At 35.9% G+C, this 26,202-nt stretch overlaps 3 protein-coding genes across 4 annotated transcripts in view; 1 reads left to right on the forward strand and 2 right to left on the reverse strand.

Annotated features, from left to right (window-relative positions):
* The window catches only part of capn5a (calpain 5a), a 28,995-nt gene extending 17,559 nt beyond the window's left edge, over positions 1–11,436 (reverse strand). The window contains exons 1-3 of the mRNA XM_007552350.2: positions 11,245–11,436; positions 7,111–7,271; positions 2,137–2,268 (exon numbers count right to left, since the gene is read on the reverse strand). Of these exons, the coding sequence (XP_007552412.1) occupies positions 2,137–2,268; positions 7,111–7,266 (288 nt within the window). The 5' untranslated portion in view covers positions 7,267–7,271; positions 11,245–11,436. The remainder of the gene's footprint in view (positions 1–2,136; positions 2,269–7,110; positions 7,272–11,244) is intronic.
* A 3,273-nt stretch (positions 11,437–14,709) lies between these two features.
* On the forward strand, positions 14,710–20,062 carry LOC103138339 (uncharacterized). Its single transcript, XM_007552496.2, has 4 exons — positions 14,710–15,230; positions 15,357–15,507; positions 16,983–17,385; positions 18,409–20,062. Exons 2-4 carry the CDS (start codon positions 15,366–15,368, stop codon positions 19,184–19,186), a joined length of 1,323 nt encoding a protein of 440 aa, XP_007552558.1. The 5' UTR covers positions 14,710–15,230; positions 15,357–15,365; the 3' UTR covers positions 19,187–20,062.
* A 592-nt stretch (positions 20,063–20,654) lies between these two features.
* The window catches only part of dcun1d5 (DCN1, defective in cullin neddylation 1, domain containing 5 (S. cerevisiae)), a 10,400-nt gene continuing 4,852 nt past the window's right edge, over positions 20,655–26,202 (reverse strand). The window contains exons 2-10 of one of the 2 annotated variants that reach the window (XM_007552351.2): positions 25,580–25,644; positions 25,437–25,476; positions 24,861–24,957; positions 24,162–24,327; positions 23,990–24,081; positions 23,811–23,919; positions 22,277–22,381; positions 21,906–22,008; positions 20,655–21,048 (exon numbers count right to left, since the gene is read on the reverse strand). In XM_007552351.2, the coding sequence (XP_007552413.1) occupies positions 20,924–21,048; positions 21,906–22,008; positions 22,277–22,381; positions 23,811–23,919; positions 23,990–24,081; positions 24,162–24,327; positions 24,861–24,957; positions 25,437–25,476; positions 25,580–25,644 (902 nt within the window). In that variant the 3' untranslated portion in view covers positions 20,655–20,923. The remainder of the gene's footprint in view (positions 21,049–21,905; positions 22,009–22,276; positions 22,382–23,810; positions 23,920–23,989; positions 24,082–24,161; positions 24,328–24,860; positions 24,958–25,436; positions 25,477–25,579; positions 25,645–26,202) is intronic. The other variant, XM_016671734.1, reaches the window with a different exon arrangement.

The following is a 26,202-nucleotide window of genomic DNA, read 5'->3' on the forward strand; positions in this document are numbered from 1 at the left end:
GTTGATCCACCGTCATTTGTCGACTTCAACCAAAAATCAACGATTCTAACTATTTTTCAACATTGATTTAACATCATGTGCTATCTGGGTAGCTTCATCTGGTTCAATCTTATTGGATTTTAGGCACTAAAATGTTTATTTTCTTAATTAAAAAATGAACTTAATTGTTTGTTTATACCCACATTTTAATGCATTTCTAATATAGTATAAAAAAGGCTTAAGTTATTAAATGAAAAATCAGGCAGCAGGCTTTTTAGACAGTTATCGGTGCCACCTTGTGGATGATCGATGCCTGTTGAGAAGTTTGTTGGATTTTTATTCAGTATTTTACGGATTTTTCAACAAACCTTTTTGGTAAAATCTTAATGGCACTGATCACCATCTCCATTCATTACTGATACTAATGATTGAGTTAATATATGATTTAAAGCTCATATACATAACATAAATGCCTAACAAGTAGTGCAAAAGAACTGTTAAAAGCGTGCACACACAAATAAAATGTAGATTACCATGCAAACGAGACGGATAAACAGTCCAGAACATGGCATTTCAACAACGTTTCATCTACAAAAACACAAACATTTCACTCCAGCTTTTTAAAAACTCTTATCTTTAGGAGTCAACATGGAAATATCTACAGCAGAGTTTGTGTCAAGAGCTTAAGAGCTAATAAAATTAATTTGATAACACAAATGACAGAATTCACACTAAAATAAAAAACACGCTGATTGGATTAATCTAACATGCATGTGTGTTACAGACCAAGTACGAACACAAAGATCAGCAGGTCATCTGTTGGCTACACACTGAAGTTCAGCTGGGCTGAAATCAGCATGATAGCTAAAGAGGTGTGACCCACAAAGCAAACAGAAACCGTTTACCAACTCTGACTGACTTCTCCAGTCAGAATAACTGGATATTCACTGCTAAAGTAAGATACTGCTGCATAAAACAGCAAAACTTAAAGGAAAATAACTAATTAGTTTAATTTTTAGCATTTTGCACACCTAACCTCTAAATTGAGAATTACAGGTTTATTTCTTATTAAACTAAAATACTGTTTTGTTAAACAGCGAACCTCAAAGGAAAATAAAAAAAATTAAAATTTTTAGCATTTTGTTTGTTAATTTTCTTCCTACTTATTGTATTTTTCGAATCTGAAACGTGTAAACCATCTCGACCAGTGGTGTCAAACACATTTTTACTTTGGGCTGAATCAAGATCATAAATGTTCTTACAGTGAATTTTGCGATTGTTTTTGTGAATTTTTGCAAACAAAATCACTGATTTTGTGGCGCTAATTTAGAAATCTTTGCAAGAAATGTTGCAATATTTATGCAAGATGTTTAATGTAGCAGCAGTGTAGCAGAAGTCAGAAATACTGCCACCTGCAGGTGGGAGATAGCATCACTCAAACCTGATTTTCTTTTCTTTTTTTTACCATTTTTGCAGAATAATTGCAATAGATTCACATGTGTGCATTAAAAAGTGCGTGGATCTGTTGATTTTACATCAGTTTTCAGGATCACAAAATTACAAACAACTGGATTGACTGATTGATAATTTGGCAGCATGCAGATAAAAACTGCTTAGGTTGCACTCGCTGCATTTTCATGTGATTGAGCAGATTTAAATTCACTTAATGGAAACTCGGCAATTTAGAAAAAACGCACATTTTTCAATATGTTTTTGTGCAAGAATGAGGTGTTTTCCAGCTTTCGCAAAATGTAATGGAAACACTTATTTTCACATCACATGAGTCACATGATCAACAACAGGAAGTTACTACAGGCAGAAGCGACAAAGAAGACAACAGGAAGTGGAAGGAGGATCATGGTTTTAATGACTTATTGTATAAACAAATGTAGTCACGTCTGATTTTAATTATGTTTCTTATTTAACAACTGAATTGCAAAATTATTTTTTCTGAACTTTAGTGGAATATCTACAGAGTTTTTCACACAATTTTAATGAAAATGCAGCTGTAGATAAACTATTTAAGGGGACAGCTGCCATCTTGAAGGCTCTGTTTACACGTCCCTATGGAATCCAGAGGGCCACATAAAAAGCTACGGTGGGGCTGGATTTGGCCCCTGGCCTTGAGTTTGTCACCCGGTTCAGATGATCTCTTACCTTTTGCCAGAGTACTTCTCTGGAAGCCAGACTGGAACAAGCAGCGACAAACCAGCAGTTTCCCAGCTGGCCTTGGTGCAAGTCGTGAGCGCTGAGCCCGTCTACAAACAGGCGAGGGTTGCTGCTCAACTCCTACGAGGAGAAAATAATCAGTGACTAGTTACATTTATGAAGTATTTCTGCTCTTACTTGAGTAAAATTTCTGGATTTTCTACCCACTGAATGAAAAACAAACATCTTTTAACCAAAAATTCACCAGACACACACCTGCAGTTTCTGCTAAGGTTTCTGAAGTTTTTTATTGAACAAAACTGAATTGGAAACATTTTATTTTGCCTGATTTTGTTGTTGTTTGTTACTTATATTAATTATTGTAATGTTTGTCCTTAAAATACCAAAATGTCCTCTTAACTTTATATTTTGGTCTGTCTGATGATGCAATTTTTAAATATTAAATTACTGATCATTTGATCAGTTACTCAGTTCTTGAGTAGACGTTTTAGCAATACTTGTGTATAATTTACCTATGTGTAAATGCAATTAGCATTCAGCCTGTTCTTTTGGTAAACAGCTGAGAAATTGTTCTTTAAGTTAATTTAAAGCGAATAACTGAACCAACTCAGTCATTTTGTCTCTTTATGTGGTGCATTTATCTAAGCCTGCTACTGGAGGGCAGAATGAATGACAGGGTGTTACCCAGAGGACTCAGTCAACATTAAAAGATAAGTAAAGAGTAAATATGCTGCTCAATTAAGAGACAAGCCAAAGAGAAACAGAGGCAGGGAACCTGGAGAGCAGCTAAATAACAGAGCTGAGATAAACCACCCAGCAAAACCAGCAACTCTGTGGGAACAGGCTCTGGTATGTCACTGAGACACAGCAGGGAACGTTTAAATGTATGGTCAGAAACGTAAAGAAAACCAAAAACAGTTCAGATGACCAAGCATCTTAAGGCATTCATACTTCTGGAAGTGTCTTGGAAAATAAAACTTTTACTTATTTACTGGGAAGAATGAATTGATAATGAAGGTTTCTGAGCAAGTGTTACACCTATGGGACTGATATCGGAGGTTTCAGTGAAAACGTTTTTTCTATTCTTTCCTACTCGCTTGAACCGGGTTTGATTTAGGGAGAGAGGTACCAGTTAATTAACCAGAGATGGGAGAAACTGAGAGAAACTCCCTGCAGGAGAGAGATGGGTGGAAGGAACCATGTACGTGACTGATCAGGTACAAAAGGAGAATTATTTCACTTCTTACTCCTTCTTCTTTCTTGTTTTACTTCTCTCACATACTGATCTCTGATTTTCTAAATAAAATATCTAAAGACAAATGAGCATTTCTCCGACTGATTCAGACTTTTCCGAAACAGAAGCCTGAATTCAGATTCCTGGAAGAGTTTGAGATTCTCAGAAAGTTCAGAACCAGAGAAATGTCGTCACCTGTAAGGTACGGGCCACTCCTTCGTTCAGGCTAAAACGGGGCAAAGCTGTTGGAAAACGCTTCATTATGAATAATAACTTCCACATTTTTTACTAATTATTTATGAAGTGATTTGTTTTTATGTGTGAAAAAGTCCAACTGGAGCAGATCATTTGTAGATTTTCCTTCCCTTTCCCGTCTAAATAAAACAAGTCGAGGCAGACGGTTGCTCTGTTTCAGACTGGTTCAGCTGGATGTCTGACGGCTGAAAGGGAGTTCTGCTTTTTCAACGTCACATGATGATGTGCACTCGCTCAAAGCAAAAAGTCTGAAATGATTAATAGGATTAATCAAGATCAATCGATTATTGAAGTAATGGCGCAGTAGGTTTAGTAATCAGATGCATTCTTTGTTACAAGTAATCAAATGTTGCTAAAGGAATCCAGGTTTTGCATTTTAGGCTATAAAATGTTTATTTTTTCTTACTTAAAAAAGGAATTGAACTGTTTATTGATATCGTTTAACATATTTCTAATATTGTATAAGAAAGGTTTTCTTTCCTTTTATCCGATTATTCATCAGAATAATTAATAGCTAAAATAATTGGTAGCTGCAGTCATAGACTCAGTGTGTAATATTTTACTGAAATAAAATGGTTTTCTTTAGTTAGCACATTTCAGGAGATGGGAAAGTTTCGAGTCGCATTTTTACACTCCTTCACTCAACACAGTAGGAAAAGATCCTGTTAAGCAAGCAGCAGTATTCCCTTACCTCATCCCTCTATAAAAGAATCGATAATGTTGATTTCCTGCTGCACTTTGCCACCAGTTTAATTATTTATTTGCTCAAATTATTAATGATTGACAGAGAAAGCATTGAACTGTGCTCATTTCATCCAAGAGTAGTTGTTTTTACTCAGAGAACAAAGAATCTGGACAAAGTTACTGGTAAAATTTTACATTTATAATTAAAAAAGGACAAACATTGAATCCACCAAGCCAGAAGGAGAGGAAGACACAGAAAGCTGCACCTTACATTAAACTGTAAACATCATCTCCTCTGCTGCCTTCTGAGGCGTTTTAAAGAGGCGTGTGTTTTTATTGTGAAGATACTGAGCAGGAGAGATAAGATAAATCTATTTATGGAAATTATTGAGCAATAATTTAATCTGGAGAATCCCATTTCAGCAGAATGAACTCCTGGAAACAAATAATCATGAGAAATGAAAAACATCATTCAGACAGGAAACAAATCAAGGTCTGCTAACATTAAAGAGCTTCACTGTTTGAACTTTTTCATGGTTTGTTGAGTGTGTTTTGCATTTGTTTAGTTTTGTTCCCCTCTGTGGATAAAAATGTGGCTCCTGGTGTCAAGTTCGGCCCGTCGACTGTGACTGAGAAGGACGATTCCCAGACCGTTTACCAGGGTGTAAGAAGATCTCATGATGTTAAAACTAATGACTGCTGTAGTAAAACCAATATTCTATCAATTATTCTGATGATTAATCGGATAAAAATATTTGGAGCCTTCAACAGATTTTTTATTTATCCACTTTTACATACAATATTAGAAATAAAAATATACTGCTCAAAAAAATAAAGGGAACATTTCACTTTAATTTTGTGTGTGGCTCCAAATCCAGGCCTCCATTGGTTAATAAATTTGATGATTTTTGTGTGATTTTGTTGTCAGCACATTCAACTTTGTACAGAACAAAGTATTCAATGAGAATATTTCATTCATTCAGATCTAGGATGTGTTATTTGAGTGTTCCCTTTATTTTTTGAGCAGTGTATTTCATCTTTGTTTCCTGCAAACAAACATGAAATGTTTTTATTTCATTTAAAAATATTTATTTTTAAATAACATATTTAAAAAGAAATATATATTTTCAATTGTAAAAGAAATAAATATTTTATTGCTCAAAATGCAAAACCATAGCACTGTTTTAGTGAATTTGAACCCAGCGAAGCTAAAACTGTAATTTGATGATTTCTGAGTAGAACAGATGTTCAGATTAGATAAAGGGTCTTTTCCATCTCAAATGCAGAATGTATATTATATGTATTTTGTAGTTTTGGCCCAATTACACCTCTGAATATGTTTTTTTTTTCAGTAAACGCCAATTTTTTTAGTCAGTATACGCCAGTTAATTACTAAATTAGTTAATTATTTCAATAATCGATTAATCGCGATCGTTTCAGCCCTAGTTTCTCACTGAGCTGCCTGCTCTAGTTCACTGCACCGATCTCGGTTTCGCCCGACATCGTTCTAACCAAACATGCTCCAGCTTCTCTTAAACCACGTTTGGCACCATTTTGGTTTCCAGTAGGAATTAATAACGCCACAAAGTGAAAAATAAAGCATGAACAATATGTAAGCGATGCAAGTCGTTCAGGTAATGAAATGGGAAACATCATGCTGCAGATTTCAGAATAGTTGAAGTGTTGTCCTATGGTCAGACGCTAGAAGTAATGCAGAAGTTTTCTAGAAACAAAACATGGAAATTTCTGAGTTTGAAAAGCTGATTTTAATATTTTAGTATAACAGTCAAATATTTTAGACGTCCTTTTTTTGAGTTTTTTCTTTTTTTATAAATATTAGAAGGAGACCGGTTTGTTGAGTTTGCGGCACAAAATCTATGAAAATGCAGAATAAAAACCTTTTTATTTTTAAGCATTGTTACATCCCTAGTTTTTTCAGTTGTGTTTTATAGAGTTTTATTAAACTGACCCTTAATATTAAAATAAATTATAATTAATTTCAACCCTGTTCTTTGGTCTTCAGTCATTTTCTCCTGCATGTATAGAGAACAAAGTTTTATACCCATATTAGCCAGATAAGCTGCAGAATGTGATCTTTGTATTATTAAAAAGAGCACAAACCTTAATTTTAAAACTAAATTGCCCACAATTATTTCTGTTCTATATTATCTGCTCATCATCTTCCAATGAGATTAAAAACCTCTTTGGTGTTCTGCTTTAAAGTGACACGACTAAATGAACCCAGACTCAGAGGAGACGGTCATTTATGGACATGTTTGTGTCTTTTAAAGCGATAAATAAGTTGAGGAAGTAACAGTTTTGGATCAGAGTTTGATTTCAGGCAGCCTTCTCATCTCTTATTCCCTTAGTTAAAAAGATTATATACAACAATGTCCATTTACTTTTTAAAATTCCAGTATGCATATTATTTATGTTACAGATAAACATCTCAGTGAGTTGAGTGGAGCAAAAAACAAACTACAAAAAAGGACTTCTACTCGTTGCAGTTTGGATTTCAGGAAGGATAAAAGATAAAAGAAATTCCTTAAATTCTTCTCCATGTTCAGCCGATTCAATATCTCCTCTGTTTACTTTCACTCTTAATTCATGATCACCATCCCCTTTTTTCAGCCTACTTTCTCTCTCTGTCTTGTTTCAAAAGATTTCTCAGATTAATATCCGTAACTGTTCAAGCGTTGAGATAGCAATCGTTTGTTTTTGTTGTTGTTTGTTGTTGGTTTTTAAGCAGAAACCCTTTCCAGGGATGTCCTTGTTTCTCATTTCCTTACCTTGGGTCTTTTCCAGGTAATGTGTCCAATGCGATTTCGCTGGTAGAAGAGAGACTGGTCGGATGGTGGGAACAGAGGGTCTTCAAACAGGGTCCCATTCTGTCTGCACCGCCTCCTCAGAGCAGCAAAAGACTGGCCTTCGTACGCAGCCACCATCCCCCCTGCACACAATGAAACCCAAGGTCTGAGACGGGGCCTCGGACAACGCCGGCTCCAACATTTTTATCGCGATAAAGAGACTTCTGTGTTTCGGTGGGAAGAACCGGTCATGGGAAGCTATTTAGACTTCTCCAGGAAAGCAGGCAGCTTGGGTTTAAACTCACATGATGTATGGTTACGGATTAACAGCAACGATATGCCCCTAAACTAGTTTATACATGACAATTACTTTAAAAAAAAAAACTTTTTTCATGGGAAGCAAACGTGCTGGAGCGCTGCTTAGGTTGCTAGGTGATGGGCTGAGCTTAGCTTGGGTTGCTAGGTAACAGGCTGAGCTTTGCTGGGGTTGCTAGGTAACGGGCAGTGCCTGCTGATTTCGGTTTTTGAAGCAGGTCATTTTTCAAACACCAAAAAAACCTTAATTATTGCTAAGTGGTCTGACATGATAACAAATTTTGCTGGACGATAAATTGTCCAAGAAGTTGTTGTGATAAATTATAGTATTGTCATTTTAAACAACAGTATAGTTTGAAATGTTATTTAAATACCACTATATTTTAAGTAATAAAACGGTAATGGCGTAACAATGGACGAACACATGCTCTAGGATAAAAAATAAATTAAATTCTAACATTTAACGCTGGAACTGGAACACATTTTAAATATCCAAAATAATTAAAATAACAGAAACAACAAATAAGTTGAATTATGAAGTCTCTGTAAACAAAATTGTCCTTCAAAAAACCAGTTTAGTTGAGACCAAAACACCAGACTGAAGACTTTTGTCATCCAGTTTTTGGTAGAAAGAGAAAAACGATAAATCAAGCAAATGGAAATTATTGGGCTCGTTTTAATTTATCATGCATTTAATTTATTTAGTGCTAATTGGGACTGGCCTACTTATTGGCAAAAAAGGCTGGGTGGTCTTCTACTGTTTTTAGAAGCAGCAGAAACTCAAATGAGAAAACAAAAATGTGTGAAATGTGAATTTTGCACTTATGTCCCCTTTAACCTTTATTTTACCAGGTAAATTGATTGAGAACAAATTCCTATTTTCAACAAGAACCTGTTCAGTAAACATCAAAACATTGTACAGCAAGAAACAGAAGAATATCATAAAAGAACAAGAAATGCACAACCATATTCACACTGACCAAAAGCACTGCACACACTTAATAAGTGAAATAGAAGTGTACAGCGTGGCATCATCAGCGTACAGATGGATATGGGAGATACCAACAGAATGAAGAGTTGGATTTGAAAGTGAGTTGGTCCTAAATTGGACCCCTGAGGAACACCAGTAGCCTTGGATAGGGGTCTGACTGGCAACCTTCAACTTGCACAAACTGAAAATGACCAGAGATTTAGATTTTACAAGTCAGACTTTTTTGTTTTGAGAAACCTGGAGTCAGAGAAACAGAATGTTATGAGCAAGTCGACAAACAGTCACGCAGTATTCTTTCTTTATCAGAGGCGTTAATGATGTCATTCAAAATACAGATTAGACAGCAACATTGGTGCAACCATGCCCAGTTCTAAAGTCTGACTGCAACATATCATACGACTGGATGACAAATACAAAGTATTTTCCCTTCAAACGTCCAGAAAGAGAATTTGGTTTAGCTCAGTTTCCGTAACATCTCTTAGGACATTAAAAAACTTATTTGAAAAACCTCAACATGCATTAAAAGCTGCTTCCTTTGTACAGGAAATGGGTGAAAAACCAAAATAGGTCAGCGTTTAAAAACAGCACTGCAGTTTCTACACTGTAGACCAGACATAAAAACATTAGTTTGATGGAAACATGTTTGCTTTGATACATGCAGCTCAGTCAAAAATAATACGTAGATGAAACATCAATTTAAGAAGTTTTTGTTTTCAAGCGGCCAAAATCTGTTACTGTAGAAAATCCATGTTTACTCTGGATGTTCTATAGATGGACATTTCAGAATAGTTTAAACAGACCTGGAAAGTGATAAATAAGTGGATGACAAACATTTTCTACAAACTCAGTCACGATTTATATCAGTGTCACTTACAGGCTATTAACAGGAGATGATGGTGAATGAAACACAGAAAGGCTTTCCTACTGAAATCACTAATTGGAGAAGAGAACTGATTGTTAAAAGGATGAATGGATGGAGGGGAAGGTAGATGAACGGATGGATAAGTGGATGTGTGGGTAAGGATGCTGGACACTGCCCACATACAAAACAGTAAAATGTTTTGTATCTGACCTGAACCTTCAAATAAACATAAAGGCAGTTACAAAGTCAGCCTTTTGTCACCTGAAGAACATTCCTGGTATTAAAGGACTAATGTCCCAACAAGATCTAGTGAAACTCATACATGTGTTGATCTAGTCGCATTGATTACTGCAACAGTGGCTACATAGGTCTGCATGAAAAGTCAGTTCTATCATGTTTTTTGGGGACATTTTGTTGTTTGTGTTAATTGTTTAAAAAAAGATGCCATGTACTCATTTTGTGTTTGCTTTTGGATTGGATTAATTATACATTTTTAAACTAGCCAACAAATTATTCAAGAAATTAGTCAATCTGGCTATTATTTGTAAAACATGTAACACAACTTCTGACTCTGATTGCTTTAATAAAGAAAAAAAAACTGAAGAATGCCATGACAATGTCCAAGAAAAAGCCCCACTGGGTAAATTGGGTTTAACTTTACAGACAAATCAACCATTCTAGATCATTTTAGAGATGCACTCTGTGTAAAAAATGCTTTTCCTGAAAGAAATTTCAGCATCACATGATATTAAGGCAATTTCACTGCCTTCTTTGGTAGAAAAGTTAATTACATACGTCTATGTAACACAGAGTTTAATGTCTATTTACTGACATGTATAACTGGAATCAGAATAACAGAGAAGTATTAGTAGAGGGAGCTGAATATGAGAAAATAATAAAATATTCAAAACAAAGCAAAGACTAGTTATTTTAAAACATTAGGTTCTAACAGGAGAGAAAAAATTTAGATTAAAGTAATAAAAATAAAAAAGCAGAAAACTTTTTCGCCTGACAAGCATGACAGGAAAATGACTCATCAGATTGACACAATGGTTTTATCCAAGTTTCTGTTTCGCATTAAAAAGTGCATCCACCTTCAGATTTCATGCATTATCAATATGTAAAGGTAAACATAAAGTCACCAGCTTAGGGCTGTTCTCCCTCACCAACATCAACAAAAACACCCTGCGGTTCAACAATGGAGCAACAACAGGAGCGAATGATGGGTGTGGTTTCATGAAGACACCATGACAGCTGAATAACAACAACCAGAAGAAGATGTTGAAATATCAGAAAGGTATTTCATTTATTTCTGGCAGCAGGTAAAAGCATCAGCAGAGGTTTATGAATATCTACAAATCAGTTCAGCTACTATAAAAGACAATAAAATTATTATTTCTATAGGTTTTCCAGGATTTTGAGCAATTAGGATATGGAAATGTACATTTTTTTCCTTCTTGTTCTTTTTTATGCCACCCTGAATATTTATTTTGTCCAAAAAAGCCAAATTGTTTGAATAAAAACGTTGTTTTCTTTTTCAACATTAAACCTGCATTTCCGATCACAACCACATCTATTCAAAATTGCATTGAAATCAAATCCATCAAAAATATATTTCAATAAAGGATTTCCGTGGCAGACAATAATCAAAAACTGACTTCAGTTTTACTTTGAGGGGCTCGCTGGGCTGAAGTGGGAAGAAGTCATGTGGGAGGAGATGGAAACGAAACTCAAAATGTAAATAATGCTTTATTTGTCAAACGCCTCGTTAAGATCATTTTTGAATAAAATCGAGTTGCATTTCTAACAATATTTGTTATTAAACACGTTTGAGCAGTTAATCAGATGTAAATAAAATAAAAAAAGTGACAATAACGGTTTGAATTAACGCAGCGGTGGGTCTGCGGAAAGATTTCCAGATGTAACGTCGAGTTAGCTTAAACTTTACCTGCTTTTCGCTCCACCGGATGTCAAACTATGTAGTTTCTCCTCCTAGAGAGCTTCGGTTCTTTCTCCTACAGGTCAGTTCAGTGAAGAAAAATGTTTTGTGCTGGAGTAGAGTTACTTTACGACCCTCAAAATAAAACCCAGCTTGGACAAACGCACCAACAGCAGCGGAAGCAGCCCGCCTCCCTCCCGCCTTGGCTCGAGTCATAATGGGTGATGCATTCAAGGTCCGCACGTTAAACACGGAGTCCACACGATTTCAGCACATATTAACCTCGATACTAAAGCTGTGTGCCCCCTAAAATGAGGTTTTGAGATAAGATAACACTCGATTTATTCATTATATTAATTTCCTACAGAATTAGAAGAATTACTTTGGCCGTTTGTGTTTTTAACAGAGCCGTCCTCAATGTTACAGCAAAAAATCTAGATTGAAGAGAGAGGCGGGGCATTTACTGAAGTAACATTTTGGCAAAAGGTACTTTTGTACTGGAGTAAATTTCTGAATACTTCATCCACTGTGAGAAGCTTCACTAAAAGAAGAGGAAACAGGACAAAACCCAGAATATGTTCATATCTTAATATTTATGTCTGATTAAATCATTTTTAAACATTAACCAAATTATCTCATGAGTTACTCAGTACTTACACTTTTTTTACTCTTACTCGAATAATCACTTGGACTACTTTTTATTTTAATCTGAATAAAAATGTCGAAGTAGTGTTTCTCTTGTTTCAGAACAAATTTTGGGCACTACCTCTGAGAGTCAAAGGCAGGGGTGTATAAATAAAAGTTGTTTTGTTTTTTTTTATAAATAAAAGTTGTATTCATTGTTGGTCAAAAACGCTTCAAAAAAGAAAAAAAGAGAAAGGACGTAAAAGAAAAATATGAAAACCAATTTTTTATTTTTTATTTAATGAATTTTGTGACCCGTTAGTAATTCAAATTAGTCAGTTTTGGCCCATTGGGACAAAAAGTTTAGAGATCTAAAGTAATTTTAAGAGCATTTTTTCCCTCAGCTGAGCTAAATAAAATGTGTCTAGAGCTGCAAATTTTACATAAACTTTTTTAAAAATCTAATTTATAAAGTTTTGATACATATCTACAAGAAAATTTGTTACCATTTTATTTTTGTTCCTAAGTTTTTAAATCCAAAACATAGAAGTTTTTCTATGATAATATTTGAGGGAAGTGATGTAAAGACGCCACATGGCTTCCAACCTAATGGCAAAAAATACAACCAAAAGAGTATTACTGTTACTTTTAGTATTGTTCAAGTGTGGAAAATGATTGCAGTTATTTAGTGATAATACTGATGAAACCCATTGTTATTTGTAGATACGTATTTTAGTTCTTTATTTTTTAAGTTATTAAGAGTGGACGGCGCTAATTAACTAAAGTTCTTAAGACAATAAGAAGTGAGTTATTTTAACAAGGTAATACCGCCATCTGCTGACAGTTTTGATTGTGGCCTCTTCTTTGTGTCGATATTCCGTCTTCATGTCGTTAGGTTCTTACATGATAACCTGTATCAGTTTTTACCAAAAGTGATTTTGACAACAACAAAATCTCTTTTGGCAAAAATGACTTAGGCCATTGTTTTAGGAAGGAAACGGTGTGTGCAGCCCTGTTTCCTTCTGATTGTTATTCGTCCCATCCATATATATTAAAGTTTTCTGCACCGAATAGGCCAGGTCATGTTTATTAAAATCAGAATCGAGTTTATACTCTGTACGTAGTAAGCTTGTTTTGTTTTTGCCGTTTGAAGTATTTCCACACAATTCAAAGATCGAATTAATTAGTATTTGCCAGCAGATGGCAGCAAAACATAAATCTGGAAGCCAACACGAAGTAGTGTTACCTCGATATAAAAAGCTTGTAGACGTTTTTACATTATGTATTCTAACGTGACAGTGAGAAATAAATACGACGAGGTTAGTTTATTTTAATTCTCATATTTTGTATTTGATGTTTTATAGGAGATTAAAAATAGAAAAAGTTGTATGTTAGCTTTCACTAGGGTAGCGCAGCGTTGCATTGTGGGTAACAAATCAAACGTTATATTAAACATTTTTAAACATTTTTCAGTTTTTTTCCCTAAAACTCAGTTATCCCAATATGTTTAAACTAGTGTAATACCGCAGCGTCCCGATTCTGGTTTTCTTTATTTTCTGTGTTGGCACCGTGAGTCATATGGGTATGTCTGCGAAAGACATCCCGGCGAGCGAGAATAGCAACTCATACTTACCTGGCAGGGGAGATACCATGATCATGAAGGTGGTTCACCCAGGGTGAGGCTCAGCCATTGCACTCCGGTTGTGCTGACCCCTGCGAATTCCCCAAATGTGGGAATCTCGACTGCATAATTTCTGGTAGTGGGGGACTGCGTTCGCGCTCTCCCCTGATTCACTGTTAATGGAAAAATGATTTGAGCTAAAACTGAAGACGGTAAAAACAGCACGTAAAATCTTCTAAAAAGCATGAAAAGAAGCTCAGATATTAAATAATTTGATCAAAAAGTTGTACATTTTCCAAGAGAAAGATAAGAAAATATCAATTATTAAAACATTATAAAGTCAGATCCGGTATGATGACGTATTACGGCCAGCGAAAATTAGATCTGTTTTATGTTTTAAGCTTTGTTGAGTTACAATATCATGAGAATAAGGTGAGAATGAGAATAAAGTCAGCATTTTAAGAATAAAGCCATAACATTTGTTCTGATACAAATATCAGAAAAAATATCTGATATTTAATAAAGACACATTAAGAGCAAAGTCATAATAATACAACAAATAATAATACAACAACGTTATAATAATGTAAGAATAAAATCCTAATATTACAAGAATAAAAGTGGTAATACTTTATTTGAAGGGAGTTGAATAAGACTGACATGACACTGTCATTAACATGACATAACACCTGTCATTAACATGAATAAGCCTTCATGAATATTTATGACTGTTGTCATAAAGCGTCATTCGGTAAATTATGACATTTTTAATACAAAGTTGACATTGTTCAAAATGTCTTTGTTATGACAACTTGACATTAACCAATAAATAATTACTGATATAAATTTGTTATAAAAGTATTACTAATTGCACTTTAAAAATTAGGTATCTTTATGTTATTAAAGGTAAAGTTTAAACAGTAATGATTTATTGGTTAATGTCAAGTTGTCATAACAAAGACATTTTCATGACAGGTGTTATGTCATGTTTATGAAAGTCTCATGTCAGAGTTATTCAACCCCCTTCAAATAAAGTGTTACCATAAAATTGTACAACAGTAAAGTCAACATAACATGGAAATAATTTCATAATATTTCAAGAATAAATATGAGAAAAAAAAGTTGCACAAGAATAAAGTAGAAATAATACAAAAATAAAGTCATTATTATGAGGGTTTTTCTTGTAAAATTAGGACTTTATTCTTATGATTTTATTTTTTTTATTTTCTTTATGTGGTCCTAATACTAGGTTGTAGAAATTAACTTATAATTACTGCATAGAATCTTCTAATTCTGCATTGGGCATACAATAATAGTCTTCCAATTTATCAAACAATCTACTTACTTTCAAAATCAGTTAATCAGTTAAGTGACTAAGTTACATTTTCAGTGCTGTGATTGGGTGTTGAATAAAATGTGGAAACAGTGAAGCGGTGTGAATTGTTTCCAGGGTGTTTTAACCCTTCACTGATGCAGAGAAGCAGCAGCTGATGCTATTAATCTTTAACATCTTCAGAGAAAACATCCCCAGTGTCATGTGAGGAGCTGCACTTTACTCTCATCTGGAGGAAACCTCAACAGAAACACGACTTCGTCCACAGAGGATTGAGGAACGAGGTGAAGCTCCTCATGGAGCCAAATGATGCTAAATTCAAACAGATCCTTCTGGTTTAAACTTTAATTTTAAGTTGTGATAATGACTTTTCATTCTACTTGAAGGCAGCAGCAGAAGCAGAAAAACCAGAAGCAGGTAAAACCAATCTGAGCAACATATTCTACATTTAACGTGTCTGTTAATTATTAAGGTTTTGTTTCTCTGTTAGGATCTCAAGTTGATAGCAAAAAGTGTTAAATAAAAGCGTGTTTTATCCCGCAGGTCTGAACGATGTGGTTGATTTTCACGGCTCTTCTGGTCGCCTCGTTAAACCGACAGAGCCAAGCTTCGGTGACGTTTGCTTCCACCTGCAGGGTCAAAGGTCAACCAGCGGAAGAGCTGATTTTACACTGCGGTGATGGAGAACATGAAGGTGAAGAAGACTCTCCCGTAAAACGGTGTTGTTAAATGTTGCTACCGGTTTCTGAAGGTTGCTTTTTTATTTTTTCCAGAGGAATGTTTATTACCGAGCCATTTAGCTCTGACATTTAGCTCTGAGTTATGAATCACCCGGCATAAAAAGGCCCTTTAGAATCAAGCAGTAAAAATATTCCAGCTGCTTTTTCCTATTTAATTCACAGAAATGTTGAAAAAATAGATATGTAATATGTTAGATGACTATCAATAAAACTCTGCTGTCTTTTTTGCAAAGAAATTGTGAAGAAGGTGAAGATGGGATCTGAACAGTAAGATGGTGTAGTAAGAGCATTGTAGACATAAAAAACAGGTAAATTTCCACCAAGAATCTCAGAAATTTTAAGATTAATCTCAGTCATTTTCGACAAAAAACAAGGACATTTCTCCAAAAGTGTCTAAAAAGTTATATAATGTTTTTGGCAGCATTATGACAGCCAAACAGAACACCAGACCAGCTGTAGCTTCTAGGGAAAGAAAAAAACAACAAAATGTTAACACCAGAATTAGAGCAAATAGTGCAAATTGAAGAGATGCAGAAGAAGAAAGTGAGAAAAAGTGGTCAGTTTGTCTCCCAGTAGCCTAAAACTTATGGCTGCATAACTACAGAAACCTTTAAACTTATCAACTCACTCATTCTTTGGATACCTGGCAACGCACTCATTCTTTGGTTACCTAGCAACACACTCATTCTTTGGTTACCTAGCAACTCACTCATTCTTTGGTTACCTAGCAACGCACTCATTCTTTGGTTACTTAGCAACACACTCATTCTTTGGTTACCTAGCAACGGACTCATTCTTTGGTTACCTAGCAACACACTCATTCTTTGGTTACCTAGCAACTCACTCATTCTTTGGTTACCTAGCAATGCACTCATTCTTTGGTTACCTAGCAACAACCTGCTAACTTGCACAGTAGCAATTTCAGGTTTCTCCACTGTGCCTCATAACGTCATAAAAACAAAAAAACAAGACCTGGAGTGAAACCTGGATAAAACCGGAATGGTCAGGTCATCAGTCTGTGTTATTTCCGATATTTAAAACAAACAAACAAACAAAAAAACAAACTAATCAATAATTATCTATAAAGACTGCTGTGAAACCCTTTTATCATGATACATTTTTCAGCCTTAGTTTGTGAGAACATAAAATGTCATTTTAGGGATTTTTTGGGCAACAAACCACCTCACAGATCACAAATTTCCTTTTTAAATAACCTGTTAGAATAATCCTGTCCAAGTTTGAGTTGTTTGGATTTACAATAAACTACTTTTCTTAGATACAAACGATTTGATTTTATTGTGGTAATTTACCCAGTGTTGTAATGTACTACAGCAGTTGTTTCCATCTTCAACATTATGGCATATAGAGATTTTATTTGAAGATGTGAACTTTTAAAACTCTTCATGTGTATTTCCTTGTGTGTTTTCAGGTGTGGTCCAGTTCTGGCACACACCGTTCGGTGACCTCCAGAGCTCTGGTTCCCAGTCCAAACTGGACCCGGTGTTTATGCACCACGATGGGAGCCTCCTTATCCAAAACTTCAGCATCCACCATGGTGGGCTGTACTACTGCATCCTGCAGCATGCGGAGGGATCCATGCTGTGGCCCTTTGAGCTTCATGTGGACCAAAACATGGTGGCTGAGGCTGAGGACGGGCGCGGCGGCGGCGGCAGCTGTGCTGCACGCCGGTTCAGGAGGAACGCAGCTTTTACAGGCGAGAGGGAAGCCGTGTTTTCAGAAGAGATTTTTGTAGGAGCCGTTGCTGCATCGGTGCTGCTGACGTTTGTGGTGGGATTCAGCGCTGGAGCTCTGTCACGGACTCCTGTTCTCAGGTGGGTGATGATGTTTAATCTGTATGACGACCACAAGCTAGAAAAAATAAACCTCTGCTGAATAAGGACTTGATTAAAGGACAGAAGACGAGTCGAAATCTGCATTCTGTCATAGGAAACACTAAAGAAACAACCAGATGTTGCTAATTAAGACACTTAACTACACTGGAAAAATACCAAATCTTACCAAGTATTTGAATCTAATTTCTGGTGTAAATATTTTAGTACACTTGAAATAGGACAAAACTAACTTACAACCAACTTTTCAGCAAAATACATGAACTTATTTTAAGTCAACAATTCCTTCACAGTGATAAAAAATGCAAGTTCCATTGGCAGATTTTTTAACTTGTTGGACATTTTTCCCATGTTATATGTACTACTGTAAGCTGCACAAAGAACAATAACGCTGAACTGAATAAATGTAACCAGGGTCGGGACTTTAACATTTTGGTTTTGATACAATAAAGCTTTTAAAGCAATTAATCGCATTTTGTTGTTACATATGGGGTTTCAACCGGAACCTTTTTATTCGCATGTTTCCGGTATGACTGTATATTTGATGCACAGGTGACATCCCCAAACAGCAGCAATGGATTCTTTTGACCCACTGGCAGTTAATTTTTGCTTCAGAAAGTGATCTGGTGAGAGGCAGGTTAAAGACTATTATTGCATTCAAGTTGTGCTAAAAGGAGTTAGCCAAAGAGCGAAGCTATTCAAGGCTAAAGTAGCATCTCAATGCTAACATGATGCAGCAGGATTGACATCAGCATCCACAGTCCAAATAGAATAGCACTTTGCACCAATCAAATGGTTGAATACCAGATTAAAAACAATAAATATGTATTTATTTATTTTTTTAGCTTATTTGTCAATCCATTCAATAATTTAGCATCAGTAGATGTTTCTGGATTGAAAATGTTACTTGTTCCGTCAATACGTGACTTTGCAGATGATGCAATTAACCGAATCTCACCACTAACTCAAACATATTTACCAATTCACACTGATTTCTTCACTCAGGTGTTTAAAGTCACTAACTCCAAAGAAGAGAAGACGTCAACCTGACGAACCAGATGGCTCTCGGGTTACCATGACAACCCTTCCATCCATGTACGACAACCAGGCCTACAGGACGGGAGCGATGCCCCATGACTCTCAAATCTGGCGAACCACGGAGACACCAACTCTGCTTACAACCCCGTCTCCACCCGCCAAACCCAAGCGGAGCTTTCGGCTCAAAGTAGAAGAAAAAGAAGAAGAAGAAGAAGAACCGGAAGGAACTGCTTATTTGGAAGGATGTGATTCTAACCGGGCGGATGAGGAAACCGGAAGCGGAGAGGATGGTGAGGCACAGGAGGAGGAAGAGAGCGGCGAGCCAGAAGAAAAGGAAAATGGAGGGAGTGAAACAGAAGACAGAGAGGAAGATGGGGAAGCGAGCGAGGAGGTTGGAGAAGAAAAACAAAAAACAGACGAGAGTGAAGAGTTGGAGCAGGAATCCACAGGAACAGACGACGAGAGGAGCGTCAAAGCGGAAGCTGAGCCCAGAGAAGAAGACCCGCCATCCGGTTCTCACCGGCGCCGCAGCCGCGTTATCCGCCTGTACCAATACGACGAGGACGGCCAGCGATACGGTCACCTCCCGGACCGGGAGGCTCCGGAAGCGGCCCCCAGGCCCAGGCAGCGCTCCCGGTCTCTGACCCGCCTGAACGCCATCATGGCGGCGGCCGCCACGGGGCCGATGGAGCGGACGGAGCCAGAGGAGGAGAAGCAGCAGCAGCACTTCCACATGGACATTTAAGACTCGTGTTATTCTGTTTCAATCATTATCACGCTATTCTTTTTTTTTTTTAACAACAATGACACAATAAGAAAAACATACCCTCCCCTTATTAGCACATGCGCAAATTAGCTGATGGTACGGACTATACTTCCGGAACAGGTCGTGCAAAATGGAGGCGACGTTAAGTTTGAGGCCTAAACCACTCGGCCAAATAAATTATATATATAAAGTTTCAGAATTTTATACATATATTAATATGTTTTGGTTTTTCACTCACAAAAAAGCTCAGTTTAATATCAACTATTATTTATGAAAAAAGATCAGAATAAAATTGATATTGAAAAAACTGTTTTCTGAATGGGAAAACAGAAATTTGGGTCCCGCACAATATAATTACTATCAATAACCGGCCAACATGCCACATATTCGCTTTAACATGATGATCAATCATGATGGCGTATCAGGACTACTGTAGATAGAAAGGAGGACATTTCTTCCAAAAAAAATGACATTTTGAGACTATTCTCAGAGAAATTGACTTTTGAAACAGGACATTTCAGTTTGTAAAGTCAAATTTACTATAAGAAATTAAAATTAATTTCAGGAGTTTTAAAATGTGAGAAAAGTTTTTGGATTGTTAAAAGCAGATTAATATCAGGATCACCATCTAATTTTCTCTTCAGATTCAGGCTTCTGACTACAGCTACTGACAAAGAATTCACAGTAAATGTATTTATACCTGCTTTTAAACATAATTCTACTCCCTAAACACTTTAGCCTAATTGATTAAATGAAATGTAGAAAGTATTAGAACATTTCTGGTCGTTTGTATAGTAATGAAAGTCAGGCCACAAACATTCAGCAATTTGGGCACCCAGTTATTAAATGTGGCTACATGGATTTTAGAAGAAAGTTTTTGTTCATATGAAAACATTTTTTAGACCCAGAAATAAACACCCATAAAGTTAGAAAAATGTACACCTTTTTTGACCAACATAAACATCTAAGACCCTTCTCAGAAACTACAATAAGTTGTTTTGTTCTAAAAAAAAATAAAATATGCATGTTTAAATCACAAAAGTGAACTATTTACAGTAAAATTTTGCATTTCTTTTTAATTGGGGAGGAAAAATATGACTAAAAGCTTCAACTTTGTGATTTTGGCTGACCGAGCAAAAAGTTGGGACACCCTGATCTAAAAGCTGCAAAATAAAGGATTTATAGATCACATGAAGTTTAGATATAATTCAAAGACCAATGACTAAACTACATTTCCTTAAAGGGTATTCTAGTTTAAAATGTAGTTTTCTATTAAATCTTGTCTAACTGAAGGATGTAAAATTATAGATGAATCTGTATAAAAAGCGAAATGAGATCTTTTTCAGGATGTATTTCAGATTAGTGTGCTGCACACGCACTAATCTGACAACACGCTTGGTTGTAATAAACTTTCATGTTTCATCATTTAGGGAGAAGCATCTTGTTATTTTCATCTCATTTTTAATAACAGTGAAAACATCTAAACAAGAAAAGCGAAACAATTTCACAACTCCTTCCGCTCATTTTGTTTCCACGCGTTCTTCTCCAAATCAACACTAAGAAAACAAAGTAACTTCTACTGAGAGGAAGGATCCCAGCAGCAGTTTATCAGTGGCAGACGGAGTCTGGAGGTGAGGAGAAAAGAGTCCACAGCGACGATTCTGCAGTCCATGTTTCTGTGTTATGTACGGTTTTATTTGTGTTGGTGAGACCATGTCAGAGCTGCGTCGTCTCTGCAGAAAGTTTTCGCTCTCCTTCCCTTTTAGTGGCGACGCAGGGCGGCCGCAGTGAAGCCGGCCGCGCCTTCTGCCACTCCACAAACTCATCCAGCAGCACGGGCCCTGCAGGAAGCAAATGCCCGTTAAACGGCCGCACAGTCACTGCGTTTTGTTTTAAACATCCAAATAAAATCTAAAAGGTTCCCAACGGTGACTCGACAAATTAAAATTAAAGTCCTGTGCTTTGAACCTGATCATTTTCCCCATTTATGGTAGCAGTACAGAGTTTTAAAAATGTTTAAAAAGTTAACACTTTTCTGTCAACCTACGATTTAAAGTGATTTTATTGATACTGCAGAAAACATCCCACAACTTTAGCGTATTTTCCTCGTGTCTCACAACAAATCCATGTACAGTTTGTTCTATGGCTTCAAAACAAAACAGAAAAAAGAAAATAACTGTGTTGTTATAATCCATTTTAATAAAGAAATAATAAAACGTAAAATCAAAATAAACATTGTTTGATCTTTGCTTCAGCTATTAAATCCACAAAATAGTTTATTTAACATGCAGCGACACCAGAAATGACAAAGAAAGAAGAAAGTACAGGAGATAATAAAAACATGTATTTTTAATTTGAATGAAAATAAAAAATTAAACCTTTTTTAGCTTTGGAATTGTTTTTCCAATTTTATTTTAAAACAAGAAAGCCACCCAATTTTTCTTTTTTTTTTGTGGTTATTTTGAAACTGAAAAACCAAAGAACAAACTGTTGTAATATTACAACAACATGAGTGAACATGTAAAAATGAATATTTACAGAGCTCTTTAAAAACCCACAAAAGATTCCTACAACGGTCTGGAAAATTATCACCAAGTTAGAAACTCAATTTCTAACTTGCCAAATATTAATACTCTTATTTTTAAACATGTATTTAAATAGACAGTTTGTTGTTTCCTGTGCTGCAGGTGATACTCACAGGCTCCGTCTTCGTCGTAGTTGCTGAGGTCGGTGCTGATGGTCCTGCTGAACTCCAGAATGTTGTACCACTGGTCTTTATTCAGGCCTTTGTACTTTGACTGCTGTGGAAGAGAACAAGGGGCTTCATTGTTGAGGAAAATATTTTAAAAGGCAGTCCAGGTTAAAAACAAAAGCTAAACAACTTTTAGAACCTGCGCCATCTGAAATAATCTTCGACTATATTTATCCAACAGGCTGACGTCTTGTCCTGTTATGTCTACATAGGAAAGTGGAGCCGAAGTTTCCAGCAGAAACATTTTCTCTCGTCATTCTGAGAAGATAAACTACTCGTCCTACAAACTACAGGCGTTCAGACTGAGGGTAGTTTACCTCCAGGAACTGGCGGAAGACGGAAAAGAGAGGCCAGGTTCTGCCCAGCAGCAGAGCCAGCATGGATGTAGCCGTGTCCATGTCCAAACTCCTCTGGTTCGTATCCTAGCAACAGAGACAAACCCGATTAACCCAGTTACACTTAACCCCCCACACCTGAGCCAACAGGAGCGCCAAGGTAGCGTTTCATTTTAAGAAAACTGACCACCTCACTTCAAAACTAACATTTACAGGCCTGTCATGATAAAAAACAGTCTAATTATTGTGATAAACAGTATTTATATAATATTTAATATATTATTTACGGTAAATGAGACCATTCTGCAAGTTCATCCTCTAATAAAGAAAATCTGAATTTAAATTATTCAGCTCATTTTAATTAATCATGCAGTTAATTTATCAACTGCATCAGGTTTAAATATTGATCAATTTCAGCTCTCAAATGTGAAATCAACAATATTGAATTAATTGTTAGAATTACAAATTTATTTAAGTAAAAAAAAAAAAAGTCACATTTGTGTTTCTTGTTTTCATCATTATAGGTATTAGTGGACATAAGTTATAACCCATTTAATCCAAATGCAACTTGGCTCCATTTCACCTTTTCAATCAGACGATACCTGAACTAAAAGCAGGTGCACAGACGCACCGACCCACTTTTCTCACTTCCGGTACCGATATCGGCAGTTTAGTATTGAACCGGGTCAATACAGAAAAACAGCTGAATTAAAATGTTATTTCTTTTAAACACAGACATAAATGTACTTAATTACAAACTTATTTTATAATTCTGCACCTGCGCATCAGATTCACCAATATGTTCATTAACTTGGTCAAACATGTAAAAACATCTTTAATTTGTTCAGTCAGTGTGATTAGGAGTAAAACAGCCAATTTAAAATAAATAATAAATAAACTGAAACGGTCAAAAACAATAGTTTGTCTATTTTGGTCAAATGTAAAAGAAACGGCAACAAACTTTTTCAAGTGGTTCAGAAAGTGAAATTAGGAATCCTAAATAAAATGTAAAATAAATAATAAAGCATAGAATTAGACTGAATAGATCTGGCTCATTGTCACAGATACTGATTAATATATATATATATATATATATATATATATATATATATACTTTTTAAATACTGACAGATATTAATATCTGTCAGTATATTAATACTGACAGATATCAGTATCTGTCAGTATACTGACAGATACTGATATCTGTCAGTATACTGACAGATATCAGATATATATCTGATATCTGTCAGATATCAGATATATATCTGATATCTGAGGTAGAGAAAATCTATTTTGTTTTTGGTTATAAAGACTCAAAAGGTTTTATTTAAACAAAGCATTCAGACTAAGTGAATGAAAATGTGCTAAAGGAATCGCCCCGTTTATTTTAACTCTTCTCTCTTTGTAGGTTTTGACTGAAATAAAAAAACATCATGTAATAAAACCTGCGTACCACTAGCAGGTCAAACTACAGAGTTGGGTATAAAATGAGTTGACATAATAAACAAAAACTTACTCTGGCAAAGTCAAAAGCGTATCTGTAGATATTTTTGAAGGCTGCGGCGTCGTTGAGCTCACTGCGCATGTAATCGAGTTTGCTTTGCAACCTCTCAGTGCAGTCGCATCTGAAACACAAAGCGGCGTCGTTTATCTGCTGCCAACCAAAACCAAACCGGTGAAATAAAAGGCACCTACTGTAACACCGTCATCCCACTGAGCCACTCATCTTTCGTGAAGTATCCCATCTTTGACGCTCCTAGATGCCACGCCAAAACTAACATTATAATCTGGAAGGAAGGTCAACGGAGACAGAGGTGATCCAGCTGTTTGTTGGAAAGCAGGATCCATGTCGGACAGCCGGACTCACATTCTCTGGTTCCACTCCGATATCGTCACAGAACTTCTCCATGGCTTCCGGGCCGACCATCTTTTCAGCGCCGGCGTACTTGTGGAACCAAGCCAGGCACTTTTTACCGGAAAACTGCCTTTCAGCGCCGTTTGGCTTCACACCACGGACCTGAGGACGAGGAAAGCTACGACACCCAAAACAAATTAAAACTTAACTAAAAAGGTCATTTTATTCATGCAGCACATTTTCAGCAACAAGGCAGTTCAAGAGGCTTCACATGAATTACAAGGAAATCCAAACAGCAAAACCAAAAGAAAGACAAAAAGGTAAAAATACAAGACTAAATATCGGTTTCCCATGTTTAATAATAATAGTCAATAGTTTATAAAGTAGTAGAGATTTCTATGGATCTGAAGTTTGCTCGTTTTGTTGCATTTAGCTTTATATAAAGCTAAATGTTGGTTCTCCATGTTTAATTCTTGTTCTAACTAAGTAAACTAAAAGGAGTTTCTCTTGCTCCAAACTAAATGTTGGTTCTCCATGGTTGGTAAGATTAGTGAGGTATAAAACTAAATGCTGGTTCCAGCGATAATAAACTCTATTTGATTAACTCAAATTTTCCACCATTATTTCAAGAACGGCAGCAACACAAATGAAGGAAAGGATAAATAAAAAAATAGATTTCAAAATTCAGACATTATGGGGAATAAACTTTACCTGGTAATTTTACACTTGTGCCCGTGATCTTCAGAGTCGGGCAGTTTCCTCTTCTTCACAGGCATTATGGAACCTTTATTGGGCTTTACTAGCTGGGCTGCACAGAACAAAAAGTTTGGAAAAATACCCGATTAGCTGATTGTTCCAGAAAATGGCAAAAATCTAAGTAATGCAACGTGAATCTCAAATATTTTGAACACAAAGTCTGCAGAGCTTTCAAATTACAACTCTCCAACTTATTTAAAAAGTCTTTCGCATTTGAAAATTGACAAATTATGTTATGTTACAACTTAATATAAAATTTACATAAGTTTAAGTCATGCATTTTCAAATAAATTCACAGTGAAACCAACCATCCTTGATCTTAAGATGTTATATTTTGTTTTTAAGTTGGTTAATGCTTTTATAGTCATTCTGCAAATAAAATTATTAAATAATATTAGTGAGAAATGACTCAATAAAATTCCAGTTCTAAATTTTGTATTCAAAAATTACTTCTGTTCCTGAAAAACTAGCATGAAGCTGAACAAGCGCTCAATCAATCACTTATCAATAAATCTCTTATCTAGTCCTTACCCGTAAACTTCTGGCTGCCTTGTCCATTCAAATCAAGATTCTGAAGTTAAAAAAGTATAAATTTACAGTGAAAACATTGAAAGTTCAAAATATGAACAGATTAAAAGGCTAAACTTTATTTTGTATAAACAAAATTGACTTACAAGCTTATCCAGCGTTTCTGAAATGTAACTGATGTCTGCCAGACCGCACAAGTCGACCCGATGATCTGTCACACAACCGGGCAAAACATTACTGGCATCTAAAGCATTAAAAAATTTAAATAAAACTAGAACTGCAAGCAGTTATCATGGGTTCCTTGCCCGACCCAGCAGGTTTTAATATGCGCTTCAACCCGGAATCAAACCTGCAGCCTTCAGATTCTGAGCTACATTGTTTAATGCACTCGCATGCAAAGGCAAACAGAAAGTGGGGATTCGCTTGCATTTGATGCAGCGTCGCTCAAAGCTAAACAAATAACCTGGAAAAATAATTTAAGTCTTCGACGCTGGTTCTGCTCTAGGACCGCTGCTACTGGTAGTAATATTTCACAGACGTATCGCTGCTCAACCTCCACCAGACAGTGACTCTCACACCGAACTTCTGCTTAAAGCTACAGCATGTAACTTAAAAAAAAGATTTCAGATATATAAAACTTTCTCTGTCCTAACACTAGACAGATAATCTCTAAAAAATAATCGATTTCCTCCTGGCATTCTCAGCTCGGTCAAAAACAACCAATCAGAACCAGCATTAATCAGCTAGCCAATCAGAACCAGCATTAATC

Source organism: Poecilia formosa, unplaced genomic scaffold (genome assembly GCF_000485575.1).
Source record: "Poecilia formosa unplaced genomic scaffold, Poecilia_formosa-5.1.2 Scaffold48, whole genome shotgun sequence".
Lineage (NCBI taxonomy): Eukaryota > Metazoa > Chordata > Actinopteri > Cyprinodontiformes > Poeciliidae > Poecilia > Poecilia formosa.

What these genes read in the sequence shown, in the direction of transcription:
- LOC103138339 (XM_007552496.2), top strand. Translation starts at nt 15,366, where the DNA reads ATGTGGTTGATTTTCACGGCTCTTCTGGTCGCCTCGTTAAACCGACAG. An exon ending in CGGTGATGGAGAACATGAAG is followed by an intron (nt 15,508 to 16,982) that starts GTGAAGAAGACT and finishes GTGTGTTTTCAG; the next exon opens with GTGTGGTCCAGTTCTGGCAC. An exon ending in TCACGGACTCCTGTTCTCAG is followed by an intron (nt 17,386 to 18,408) that starts GTGGGTGATGAT and finishes TTCTTCACTCAG; the next exon opens with GTGTTTAAAGTCACTAACTC.